This window comes from Hemitrygon akajei, chromosome 14 (assembly GCF_048418815.1).
Source record: "Hemitrygon akajei chromosome 14, sHemAka1.3, whole genome shotgun sequence".
NCBI lineage: Eukaryota > Metazoa > Chordata > Chondrichthyes > Myliobatiformes > Dasyatidae > Hemitrygon > Hemitrygon akajei.
The window spans coordinates 7,129,086-7,143,100 of NC_133137.1; the positions used below are offsets into that span (position 1 = coordinate 7,129,086).

The 14,015-nt window shown below is 42.4% G+C and overlaps 1 protein-coding gene across 2 annotated transcripts in view; it reads left to right on the forward strand.

Annotated features, from left to right (window-relative positions):
- The window catches only part of susd2 (sushi domain containing 2), a 110,801-nt gene that overhangs the window by 50,382 nt on the left and 46,404 nt on the right, over positions 1 to 14,015 (forward strand). For both annotated transcript variants that reach the window (XM_073065441.1, XM_073065440.1), the window contains exons 6-8: positions 520 to 694; positions 6,730 to 6,931; positions 8,517 to 8,602. In XM_073065441.1, coding sequence (XP_072921542.1) covers positions 520 to 694; positions 6,730 to 6,931; positions 8,517 to 8,602 — 463 coding nt within the window. The remainder of the gene's footprint in view (positions 1 to 519; positions 695 to 6,729; positions 6,932 to 8,516; positions 8,603 to 14,015) is intronic.

Sequence of the window (14,015 nt, forward strand, 5' to 3'; positions counted from 1 at the left end):
ATTGGTTGATTAGTAGATTAATTAACCACTGTGTATGTATTGGAATAAGTTACAGGGAAATAGGCATGGGAATGGATTGGTGGGATTGCTTGTAGGCTGCACCATGTCTTTCTGCCTCAGAAGGGAATCAAGATAAAATGGGCGATCCCCACTTTGCTCCAGCACCTAAGCCTACCCTCCACTTGGGACAGCTAGCAGCCAGCCCTTCCACTCACACAGGCAGCTCATCATTACATACTGCCTGGATCTTCACTCGCAGCTCGACAATACGGCCCCAGTCACAGAGATTGGGACCATTAGCTTGCAGGTGAACTTTGCGGGCAGCAAGCTGGTGCTGGTCAAAATGCTACAGATTGCAGATTTTAAGTAAATCTCTATTACACATATAATGAAATCCTTTGGTGTTTAAATTCAAGGCAATGACGCTTTGCATTTACAAACTTTGCATGGGAAATGAGTGATTTCGTAAATGTAATTTGAAATAGCTCCCTCTCACTGCTTGCGTACATATTCTGCCAGGTACACCTTATTCAGATTCCTGGACGGGGAATTGGATGTACCTGTACTCAATTGGAGAAGCCGTTCAAAACAATGGAACATTCACTTTCACCCCCAAATCCGCTGCAGAAAAATATTTGCAATGGGAAATTGGAATATTACGTCTCGTTGACAAGAAGGAAAAAGCTGGTGCGCCGTGAGTATTAACCTATCTCGTCATCGGCGCTGGTATGATGAGAGGTTTTCAAGTGTACAAGGAGTCCACAGGTTCCAAATGCCCAACTTATGGACACCCTTTCATATAAATAAACTCCCATAATATAATTAAATTAAAAAGTACAACATATATACATGTGTTCATTCCTACGTTTGGCGCAACTAGTTTCCTTTCTCTGCCCTTGTGGCGATTCTACCTTTTCATCAGTCTTACGTGCCTTTGATGTCATTCATGTGGAGATATGTATTTTCTGATTTATAGACAAATTTGACTTATGAGTGTCTATAAAAATGGAATCCGTTCATTACCCAGTGAGGGCCTTTACCCGGATGCTAAGCCTGTGTTGCAGTCAATAGGGACTTTCAATTTCTGTTCAATAAAACTAATCAAAGCATCAAACTGCACACAGAGGCCAGGCCTTGAACAGCAGTCAAAGAATGATGAGTTATTTCAAAATGTCTCTAAATGTTAAAAGTATATCAAAACTATTCATGTATTTTTTTGGTGTATTATTCATTTTGGATTTAAAAAATAGCATTTTTAATTAGATTAAAAAATGACAAAAGAAAGAGTCAGTTTAATTAAAACACCATAAATACTCATACTCATAAATAATTTTTAAGAATTCCCAGGACCTGCTAGACCTGTAGCTGGCTTCTGCAACCTGGTCATGTTGATGCCAAGGTGGTCCTTTACTGTGGAGTTATCTAGCATGGGAAGCGGGCTCTTCATCCCACTCACTTCATGCTTACCACTCAGCGTTCAATTACACTAACTTCATTCTCTTCTCAATCCCATCAGTTCTCCCCAGATTCTACAACTCACACAGTAGAGGTAATATACAGAGTGGCTGATAAGTTATTCGATCTGCGCGCATTTGGGATGCTAGAGGAAGCCGGAGAACTTGAAGGGAACCCACACGGTCACACAGGAATCGTGCAAACTCCACTCCGAACCTCATCCGAGGTCAGGATTGAACCCGTGTCACTCGGCTCTTCTAGCTGCGCCATGGTAGCACCCAAAACATTTCCCACGTTGACAATCACACTCAGAAGAAGGAAGTTGACTTTTATTTTACTGAGATACAGCATGGTGCAGGCACTTCTGGCCCAACGAGACTTGCTTCCCAACAACCCTCAATTAACCCTAATCTAATCATGGGACAATTCACAGTGACCAGTTAACTCACCAACTGGTACATCTTCGGACTGTGGGAGCAAACTTGGAAGTTGTTCATTTGCGCTCAGGTAACATGGTGTCTGAACCTAGCTGAGGAAGCAGCCAGAGCAGATGAAATGCCCCCATCTTGTCAACTGAAGAGAAAATAGCGACCTCTCTCCTAATGTTTATCCTTCAGCTGAGTCATCTTACAACTCTTATAAACTCTAGTGTTACTCTGTTTTGCTCTTTGTAGGATGTAGATGGGTGAATGTTGTGTTCTGTACACTACAGAGGTACTAAGTGACTGGAAAATACTTTGAACCATTTTGTGGTTGTGAAAGTTCTTCCTTCTTTCTCCATCTGCGCTATATTTCAATCCTATCTCAACTCTGCAGAAATTCTTTGTTCTAGGAGATTTCCAGTTACCTTATAGCTACAGTGGAAGAGAAAAATAATATTGGCACAAAGTGAATGCATGAACAATACATATTAAAGTCTATAATGGTGGAACAGTCTCATCAGATCATCAGTCCCTGGCATTAGACTTGTTTAAATCCTGGAGTGAAAGGTGAGAAGTTTGTCAAGGGAGAAATTAGGTATGCACATAGTACTTGTGTTGGCCAATGGTTAGTGGACATCTTAAGTGAAATGATTTTTCTTTATTTTCTCTTGAATTGCAAGATCCTGAGGTTAAAGTTCCCCCAATTCTGCTGATTGAGACTTTTGTTCAATAGAGGCTGTACACGTGGTGGGGTTGGTGAATCATGATGCATCCTTGTGATATTATAAAAGTGGAACCAAAGACACTGAAGAGACTTACCCAACTTCTGCCTGGTTGCTACTGGTATCACTAGGCAGATCTTGGATGGTAACTAGTACAATTTCATTGGAAAGTCCGGTGGTTCTGACCATGTTCGAGTGAAGGGTTATGACCTCTGTCATTGGATACGACGCCACGGCTGGGCTCAGGAGAGGAACTGGCCACCACTTCCATGCTGGAAAGGATGAATTCCACACGAAGACAGGAACAAAGCTGAGATGACTTTTTATCTGGCATCTTAGGTGGACTGGTTAGATTCATGAGGTCATAGAGTTATACAGTGTGATAACAAGCCCATCACCCCAACTTGTCCATGCCAAACATAGTTCTGTATGAGCTAGACTCATTTGATGTTTTTGGCACTGCCTTTGGTCCTGTCCTGAGACTTCTGGGAGCAGAACTAATGCACAAATGCTCCCTCCAGTGATCTGACCTACAAGTCCCAGTCATATGGAACAGAAAGAGGCCCTTCAGCCCATTGCATCCATACTGTCCTTATCGCACATCTATACTAATCCATATGCCACATTAGGATGATATTCTTCTATATCCTGCCTACTTAAGTGTCACTCTGAATGCCCTTTAAAATTAGGTAAATGTAGTACGTTAATGTAGTGAGCGATGGTTTCATCTTGGCCTGGTTGCAATCCACCTGTTGACTCATTATGTCCCTAAACTTTCCTTTACTCCCTACCAGTGTCAATGACCTGAATTGACAGAAACAACTGCCAGAGCCATGGATGCAATCTCTTCTTCCTCTTTGGAATGGAGAAGCCTTGCTGTAAAGCAAGGGTCCAATCACCCCTTTTTTAAAAAAAAACCTTCTTTTTATTGTGTTTTCAAATAGTTACAGAATAAAAGTGTGTGAAAAAGAAAATATGTGTTAGCCATCCCCCTCCCCTTAACCCCTCCCCCTAACATCCCTATTGAAAAAAAGAAGAAAGAAAGAAAGAAAGAAAAAAAAAGGAATGCCTGGATATTGGAAGATCCTCACATGCTCCATGGAGTTCGTAATAACTTTAGTATATATATTTATTTATTTCCCCAAGTAACCAATTATTTCATCTTCGGAGCACCTATATATTTAATCCTATCTTTTGTAAATAAGGGCGCCAAATTTTCAAAAATGTTTCATATTTATCTCTTAAATTATAAGTAGTTTTTTCAAGTGGAATACAGCCATAAATTTCTTTCTTCCAACGATCTATACTTAAATATGTATCTGATTTCCAAGTAACTGCAATAGCTTTTTTGGCTACTGCCAATGCAATTTTTATAAATTCTTTCTGATATTTATTCAATTTGGATATCGGTTTTATCCCTTCAATATCACCTAGTAAAAGTAATATTGGATTATGTGGAAGTTGTATTCCAATAATTTGTTCCAATAAAACTCTTAAATTTGTCCAAAAAGGTTGAATTTTAGAACAAGACCAAGTAGAATGTAAAAAAGTACCAATTTCTTGGTTACATCGGAAACACTGATCAGATAAATTTGGGTTTAATTTATTTATTTTTTGTGGTGTAATATATAATTGATGTAAAAAATTGTATTGCACTAATCTTAATCGGACGTTTATTGTATTTGTCATACTCTCAAGACATAGTCTTGATGAATTTTTTTCTTCAATTTTAATATTCAAATCACTTTCCCATTTTTGTCTTGACTTATGGACTCCTTGTTTAATTGCTTGTTTTTGAATCAAATTATACATACAAGAGATACATTTTTTAATCTTTCCTTTTTGAATTAAAGTTTCTATTTCATTGGATTTCGGTAATAACATTGTTTGACCTAACTTTTCTCTTAAATAAGCCCTTAGTTGAAAGTAACAAAAAAGAGTATTGTTTGATACTTTATATTTATTCTTTAATTGATCGAATGACATTAATATACCTCCTTCAAAACAATCTCCTATATATCTAATCCCTTTTTGAAAGCAATTATATAAAAGTTGATTATCCATTGTAAAAGGAATAAGTCTATTTTGAATTAAAGATCTCTTTGCTAATAAGGATTTCTTTGTCTCATCGTCAACATTTATCTTATTCCATAAATCAATCAAATGTTTTAATGTAGGAGATTCTTTCTTTTCCCGTATCCATTTAGATTCCCATTTATATATAAAGTCTTCTGGTGTGTTTTCTCCTATTTTATCTAGCAATCACCCCTTTCTTAACAGTATTGGTCCATTGCATAAAAAAGGTTGGGAATCCCTGCTGTAAAGTGTAAGGATATGGCAAAGGCAAAGAGAATGATGGATAGGAGGGATATAGGGTGTGAAATGGAGGATCAGAAATAGTCACAATGATCTCAGATCCTGTGCTGGATATTGGCTCTCTGGTGATTGAGCCATAATAACTACGGATTAAAGATCAACTTTATTGGCCATTTTCTTTTACATGTATTTGGAATTTGCTGTGGTGTGTTGGTGTGACATGCAACAAAAACAACAATATTCAACAATTATAAAGAACAAAGAAATATATAACAATAAAATTGGAGAACAATGTACAGATATGGAATAAAATGTGCATAAATACATAAATACCAGAACTTACTTCCAATGTAAACAACATTATACCAAGTTTAAGGTGCTTAAAGTGTGGTGCAGTGACTGAGGTCATAGATAGAGGTGGGTGGGGAGGTAACTACAATGGTTGATCTGATTAACTGCCTGGGGGAAGAAACTTCGAAGGTGAAGTTTTAGTTCTAATAGCCGTAGGAGACAGTGTTTGAAAACAGCAGGTTGCGGGGCGGGTAGTGTCTGCAATGATCTTTCCTGACCGCTTCTCTTCAATTCAGTATAGCCTAGAGGCTTGTATATGGGTGCTTGTCTGCTGTGGCATCCTATATTTCTGCACATGCTTACCCTGAAAGAGTATTGATGACTCTGCTGGCAGGTGTATGGGCGTGGCATGTCTACCTTTGTTGAATAGCTGTAAATGTGTGGGAGGTTGATAAGAAATGTTACTGCTTCTACTAGCTTTTCAGACACTCACACACTCAGGTAGGGCACTTATCTCTCTGGTCACTGCCTCAATTCACCACTTCAGTCCATCCTTAGGTGACCCATAGGTCTCTGACCTTGAACAACCATTCCCACCAGGAACGCAAAGTCTACACCAGCAGAGAGGAAAGTGTTAAATTGATCTTAGCATAGGTTAAAATGTTGGAACAATATCATGAATCATAGAAACATAGAAAGCCTACAGCATAATACAAGCCTTTTGGCCCACAATGCTGTGCCGAGCATGTACTTATTTTAGAAATTACCTAGGGTGACCCATAGCCCTCTATTTTTCTAAGCTCCATGTACTTTTCCAGGAGTCTCTTAAAAGACCCTATCGTATCTGCTTCCACCACCATCGCCGGCATCCCATTCCACGCACTCACCACTCTCTGCATGAAAAACTTACCCCTGACATCTCCTCTGTACCTACTTCCAAGCACCTGTGCCTCTTGTGATAGCCATTTCAGCTCTGGGAATACACCTCTGACTATCCACATGATCAATGCCCCTCATCAACTTATACACCTCTATCAGATCACCTCTCATCCTCCGTCACTCCAAGAAGAAAAAGCCAAGTTCACTCAAGCTGTCCTCGTAAGGCCTGCTCCCCAATCCAGGCAACATTCTTTCTCCTGTCCTGCTCCTGAGTTGCCCAATGTTTTCCCCGTGGTTGGAGAGAACCCTCACCACCCCTTCTTCTTTAAGAGGTGCCAGTAAGAGGTAAAAGAGTCCTGTTTGTTCTGGGTGGTGCCTGGTTTCATGAAGCTCTTCACGTTTAGCATGTGCAAGTGGAGAAAACATCAAAATTGGCATTTTCCAGCGAGTCATGCATGAGCGTGTCCATTATTTACAAATGGAACTTGAACAAAATGACATAAATGCAATGCGCCAATCCATTTTAGTGTCTGCTTTCTTGCAAAAATAATTTATAGGCAACTGCCTCTGTGTTTTCTATTGTTTTGAGCTGTTTATGGAGGAAGGGGATAAGCTGATGGTTGTGGTATTTTATTTTGGTTCAGGAATGTGAGAGCTCTGTGGAGTCCAAGCCACGCTCTGGCCTGGCACCTGGGGGAGGATTTCCGAAGAGATTCTGCAGCCTGGGCAAAAGAGAAGTGCCTGAACTGGGTCAACCATGAAACGACCCTTCCTGACTTCCTGTCGGAGATCGCAGATTGTCCGTGTACGTTGGCACAATCCAGAGCTGATACAGGTCGATTTCATGTAAGTGCATTGTTTCACTGAGGTGAGGGCTAAAGAGATCTACTTTAATTTTCTTCTTAGCTGAACATTTCAAAAATAACTACGCTGCCTCTACTCCCATGTTTTCCCTGCAGACTCATGGGGCATCAGTCATCCACAGTGACTGCCTTTGCAACTTGAGCCCATTAGCGTGAACCCCTTGGCTTCAATGACAAGAGACCCCTGAAACTCTGTTGGAATTATGACTGGCGAGAGGTTATCATATCTACACCTACTCACCGCCTAGCTTGTTGTTTGATCTTAGAAACTATTTATGGCTGCAAAATTTATAGATAAAACTCTGTGATTTTTGATTTCAATGGCTTACCGTCACTTTCCAGGTCCATTCTGATGCCTTGAAAACCGGACTTTCCCCTGTCCAGTTTTACGTTGGCTCCAGATGTGGAGTTGGGGGTGGGGTCTAGGACCAGAGGTCACAGCATCAGAATACAATGACATCTCTTTAGTACAGGGTTGAGAAAGAATCTCTTTAGCTAGGGGGTGGTGAATCTGTGGAATTCTTTGCCACAAGCGGCTGTGGAGGACAGTGACACCGAGGTGCAGCAGTTAGTGCTGCTCGTTCACCTCACCAGAGGAGGAGCACATTGTCCCTGCGACAGCACCGGTCTCCTCTGGGCTCTCTGGCTTCATCCCCAACCCAAACGTGAGCTGGTAGGGTAACTGGCTGCTGTAAATTCTAGGCATAAGACCGCAAGGCAGAGTAGCAGAATTGGGCTATTTAACCCACTGATTCTGCTTAGCCATTCAACCATGGCTGATTTATTTTCCCACTCAGCCATTACGAATCAAGAACCTATCAACCTTCGCTTGAAATATACCCAATGACTTGGTGGGTGGTAGGAGACAACAGAGGAAAGTTGATGAGTCTGTAAGAGAGGGATAACAGGGGAATAAGTGGGGAAAGGGGAATAATAGGATTGGGAATCAGCATTGACTCAATGGGCTGAATGGCTTCCTATGTGGTGGATAGCCAGCACCTATTTCCCAGGGCACGAATAGCAAACACCAGAGGGCATATGTACAAAGTTAAGGAAGGGAAGTTTAGAGGAGACATCAGAGATAAGTTTTTTACACAGAGGGTCGTGGGTGCCTGGAATGACTTGCCAGGGATGGTGATGGAGGCTAAAACATTAGGGGTATTAAGAGCCTCTTAGACAGGCACATGGATGAAAGAAAAATAGAGGGTTATGGGGTAGTGTGGGTTTAGTACTTTTTAAAGGAATATATGGGTCAGCACAACATCGAGGGCTGAAGGGCCTGTACTGTGCCGTAGTGTTCCAGTGAATTAGAGAACGAGAATATGGAATGTATGGAGAAATCTTTTGAGTAATGCCAATTGTTTTCCTAAGAAAGTTAGGGATGCTTTCAACAGAATCCACCTCAGGATTCTTTCTCCCTTAAGTGGAAGCTGGAACTGTGATCAACCGTGGTCCTTGTGCCCACCATAGGACCTCAGGGACATTGACACAGTTCTGTTGATGTTGGAGTAGTGGATATGAGCTCAGAGTGAGGGTGGATTGACTGGTGGATCTCATTTCTAATGCAGCCAGACTATGGATGCGACATTGAACATGGGAGTGTGTGTACCTACCATCCTGGGGCTGTCCACTGTGTTCGAGCGATCCAAGCAAGGTAAGCTGAGGCCTGACTGTGTACTTCACGAGTGTGCGATGTCAATCATAATCTTTTCTTTGCCGTACAGCTGCTTGAGTGGGCAGTATGCCAAATACTGATCCAGGATCCAGCTCAGCTCCTGCCAGGTTGGGGAGGGGGCGATTTTCTCTCGTTCCCCTCTAGAAGTGAGATTGGGGAGTGTCCGTCCAGTTCCTTGATCATTAATTGGTTGTGAATTAGTTCTGCGGTATCTAGAAGTGATTTGGGCTCCACATGATCACAGGTCTTCTGTTACTGATGAAAACCATTGCTGGTTTGGTCAGTATTGGTGGCCACACTCAGAGAGGCCTGGATGCATAAGAAAAGCCACAGACCTCTTGGTTTCTGAACCTGTCCTGCATTGATCTAGATCAAGCCCAGCGTGTCTCTGATGTTCAAAAGCAGAGCACCAAAGGAACTCAGCAGTCAGGCAGCTTCCGTAGAGGCAAAAAGTGCCACCTTGAACTATGTTTTTTTCGGCAGCATAACGGTTAGTGTAATGCCTGCACCTCTGACTCACTGAGCTCTTACAGAATTCTCTTTGTTTTTCTGGATTCCGGTATCTGCAATCTCTTTTGTTTGTATCCAGTGTTCCAAAGCACTCAAAGTCTCTCTCTCTCTCTCTCTCTCTCTCTCACTCTCTCTCTCTCTCTCTCTCTCTCTCTCACTCTCTCTCTCTCACTCTCTCGCTCTCTCTCTCTCTCTCACTCTCTCTCTCTCGCTCTCTCTCACTCTCTCTCTCTCTCTCTCTCTCTCTCACTCTCTCTCACTCTCTCTCTCTCTCACTCTCACACACTCTCTCTCTCTCTCTCTGAATGTGGGCATTTTCAAATACACAAGTTCCTTTTGCATTTGTGGAGTGAACTTCCTACATTCTTGGGCGTAAAACTGCTTCGTGGCATGGCTCACAAATGACCTCTGCCTACCGGTAGGTTTATGCCACAACAAACAAGATACTGGAGGAACTCAGCAGGTCGGGCAGTATCTATGGAGGATAATGGACAATCAGCCTATTCTGTATTCTCCCAGCAGAGGGAGCACTTTCCCCCTCCTCTGCCACATTCAATGCCCTCCTGATACCAGCAGCATGAATTTGAGCTTTTGCAATAACCCAACAGCTTTTCATGGCAGTTTTCTGCTGCGCCACATACTGGAAAATGCATTGAATTCCATTTCTTAGCAAGTCGTATGAGAATTGAGTTCCAGGTTGCAAATTCAATACCACAACCTGCTTTACATATACTGGTAACGCCCCCCAACACTTCAACCCAATTAGGACTAAACTTGTTCCAGAAACTTCAATACGGTGGTGGTTATATATGGCTCCTGGTATTTGCTTCAGAGCTGTGAGGTTCCTGCCTTCAATGAAGTCAAGTATCTTGATCAGGCACTGTAGACCTCTCGGCTGTTCACAATACTTTCCTAACATTTATTAAACTGCTAATGTTATCTGGTGTGTTGGCGCGTGGCCTAGTGGGCAAGGCATCAGACTAGTAACCTGAAGGTCACCCTAATGCGAGGCAGCATGTTTGTGTCCCTGAGCAAGGCACTTAACAACACATTGCTCTGCGAAGTCACTGGTGCCAAGCTGCTTGGGTCCTAGTGCCCTTCCCTTGGACAACATCGGTGGCGTGGAGAGGGGAAGGCCTGCAGCTTGGGCAACTGCCAGGTCTCCCATACAACTCCAGGCGCAGATCCATGGTCTCTCGAGACCGACGGATGCCACCACCAATGTTATCTGGGCGCCAAGTGCCACATCCCCTTGTGTCATTTTGGAACATTTTGTTTGAGTCGTAGTTCTGTTGCACACTGTCTCGGATCTCCCACCACCTGCCTGGATTACAGCAGTGGCTTCACTCCCAGTTCTGAAGTTCTTTGGAGCATACTTAGTTTTCATCGATGCAATGTATCCAGCTAATGGCCAATAAATACCTGAGATTTAGAATGGGAAGTAGGAGGAAGTTGTTTAAACTGATCTGTGATGTATCTGAATTCATATCAAGAGTGTTGGTTGAGGCAGAAACTAAGTCAGTGATCAACAATGAATATCAGATATAGGAACAGGCCTTTAAATGTGAGAACAAGTGTGTGGGGTATCAATACTAACGATGATTCATTGAGACTAAAGGTCTATTTCCCAATTATAATTTTCATGTTTTTTTTCTATCTAAATATAGTGACCCAATGAAGAACTGGACACCCACTTCTTCAGAGTCAGGGTCAGGTCTACTATCACTGTCTGATGCTGCACAATCTGTTGTTTCATCACAGCAGTACACTGCAATACATAATATATACTACAAATTAAAACAAAACAAAGAAAAATGTATACACATAATTAAGTAAGCAATGTCACAGTGAGCACTGGCAATGACTGAACCCAGTGTGGAGGAACGGCAGACTCCCACGTAGAGACCGAAATAAAAGGTTATACGTGGCAATTCCAACAGAACATTGGTGGCACGACCAAGTTACACTGTGAGACGAATCATTTTCAACACAAGGTCTCTGTAGTGATCACTAAACGGGAGTCCACATTAAATAATCACAGCATGTGGAAGATCCGTGCCAGTAACAGTTAACAACAGAGATTAAACAGAAAGCAGCAGGGCTTAATGTCTCTCATTAAGACAACAATTAGTAAATGCAGGTGCTCGAAAACCCTAGAAGACCAATGCTGCAGAGGCCCGCAGGGCTCATGAAAATACCTCCCTCTCTAAAGTCCAGCACCTGACTGCCCAGGAAGCCTGGGGAACTCAGGATAGGGCTGGAAAATCCCGAGACAGACCTGATCTTCTCGAGACAGGGCTGGAGAATTCAAGACAGACCTGATGTTCTCGAGACAGGGCTAGAAAACTGGAACCAGCGCATATAACTCAGGAACATTGCATATGACTTGAAAAGGCAGGAAACCTAATGAACCTTCTTGACCTAAAGAACCCTAGAAACAACTTTGAACGCAGATTATGGACCGGAGAAGCTTGGAATGAGGACTTGGGACACTCAGAATGTAGACTCAGGACATGAACTGAATAAAGGAGGCACCCTTGCCTCTAGCCGGTTGCTGTAAAGGCTGCTGTGCTATCTCTGCTGGGTCTATTGATCAGAGTCCTTCTGTCATGGTGAGAGCTGACAATGACTGAACCCAGGTGCAGAGGAACGGCAGATTCCCACGTGGGGGAAGGAAACAAGAGCTTATACATAAGAATTCCGAAAGAGGATCAATGGTGCGACCGAGTGACACTGCAAGACAAATCATTCTCAACACGAGGTCTCCGCCATCAGCGCTGAAAGAGAGTCCTCGTTAAATAATCAAAGAAAGTGGAAAACCCGTGCCAGTCACAATTAACTTGACAAGATTAAACAGAAAGCATAAGGGTTTGAAAACCCTCGGCAAGACGACAATTAACAAATCTGGAAGCCCAATGCTCTCTAGCACGCCACAGAGATGCGCAGGGCCCATGACAGAGCAGTGTAAAAAGAGATCAAAAGTACTGAGGTAGTGTTCATGGGTTCATTGTCTGCCTAGAAATCTGCTGGCCAATCTCCCTCCCTACCTATTCCAAATTATTGGTAAAAGGATCACTTTCACACTATCTGGATCTGAAACTACATTGTAAATATTTGCTTGAAATTCAGCTTGATGTTCCAATCAGAAAACATCTGGTTATTGGACCTTTTTTTAATCACTGATTATAAACCATAGTGAATTGAAATCCCCTGTTTAATGTTATCAACCATGTGTTCATGTGACTCTTTAACACAGTTGGCATTTATATCCCAGACAGGAGTTTTTGGAACAAGGAGACAATTCATACCTCAGCTGTGTCCTTTCATTCGGTTAAGTGATTATTGATCCAATGTTTCTTGAGCTACTTCACACCATTTTACTTGGCATAGTGCAAACGGAATATAGACACACTGATGTAAAATAGTTTACCAGATTGATGCCAGAACTGAGAAGTTGTAACTATCAGGAAAAACTGTACAAGCTATTGGAATTTTCTACAGAGAATAGAAGGCAGTTGTATGACTTGATAAAGATCTTTAAGGCTAAGATGAGTTGAAAGAGGGGAGGTTGAAACTGTTCTTCCATGTGTGGCAGTGCAAACTGTGGAGAGCATTCTAACTGGTTACATCTGTTGCACGACTGTCTGACACGGAGGGGCCACTGCACAGGATCAGAAAAAGCTGCAGAAAATTGTCAGCTCAGTCATCTCCATCATGGGCACCAGCCTCCCCACCAATGAGGACATCTTCAAATGGCCATGCCTCAGAAAGGCGGCATCTGTCGTTAAGGACCCCCGTCACCCAGGACACATCCTCTTCTCTTTGCTGCCATCAGGGAGACCCCAAAAATAGATGCTCAACCTTTTAGGAACAGCTTCTTCCCCTCTGCCATCCGATCTCTGAACAGTCAACGAGACCATGATCACTAAATCACTCTTCTTGCACTACTTATTTAATTATATATATATATATATATATAATTTTATATATATATATATATATATATATATCTTATAGTAAATAGAAACATAGAAAACCTACAGCACAATACAGGCCCTTTGGCCCACAAAGCTGTGCCGAACATGTCCTTAGTATAGACATTACCTCGGGTTACCCATAGCCCTCTATTTTACTAAGCTCCATGTCTCTTAAAAGACCCTAATGTATCTGTCTCCACCACCATCGCCGGCAGCCCATTCCATGCACTCACCACTCTCTGCGTAAAAAAAAAAACAAACCTGCCCCTGACATCTCTGTACCTGCTTCCAAGCACCTTAAAACTGTGCTCTCTCATGCTAGCCATTTCAGCCCTGGGAAAAAGCCTCTGATTATCCACATGATCGATGAATCTCATCATCTTATACACCTCTATCAGGTCATCTCTCATCCTCTGTCACTCCAAGGAGAAAAGGCCGAGTTCATTCAATCTATTCTCATAAGGCATGCTCCCCAATCCAGGCAACATCCTTGTAAATCTCCTCTGCACCCTTTCTATGGCTTCCACCTCCTTCCTGTAGTGAGGCGACCAGTGGGAGTAAAAATTTTTATGTTGCATCTCCATCGCAATGTACAAGCAATAAAGAGGGGAAATGTAGGAGGATATTAGCCAAACACTGAGATTGTATAGATAATGGTTTTGAAGACATGTCTGTACAGTCAGGTATGCAATCATGTCAATGTGTATTGATGACTATGTTGGCTTGGTGAAAGATACAGTCCCAGAGCCTGTTGATCCTGACCGTAATGCTGCAGTACCGTTTGGCAGGCGGTAGCAACTGAAACAGTTTGTAGTCGGGGTGGCTGGAGTCGTTGATGATCCTCTGGGCCTTTTTTACGCACCTGCTGCTGTAAATGTCCTGAATGGAGAAAAGTTTACATCCAC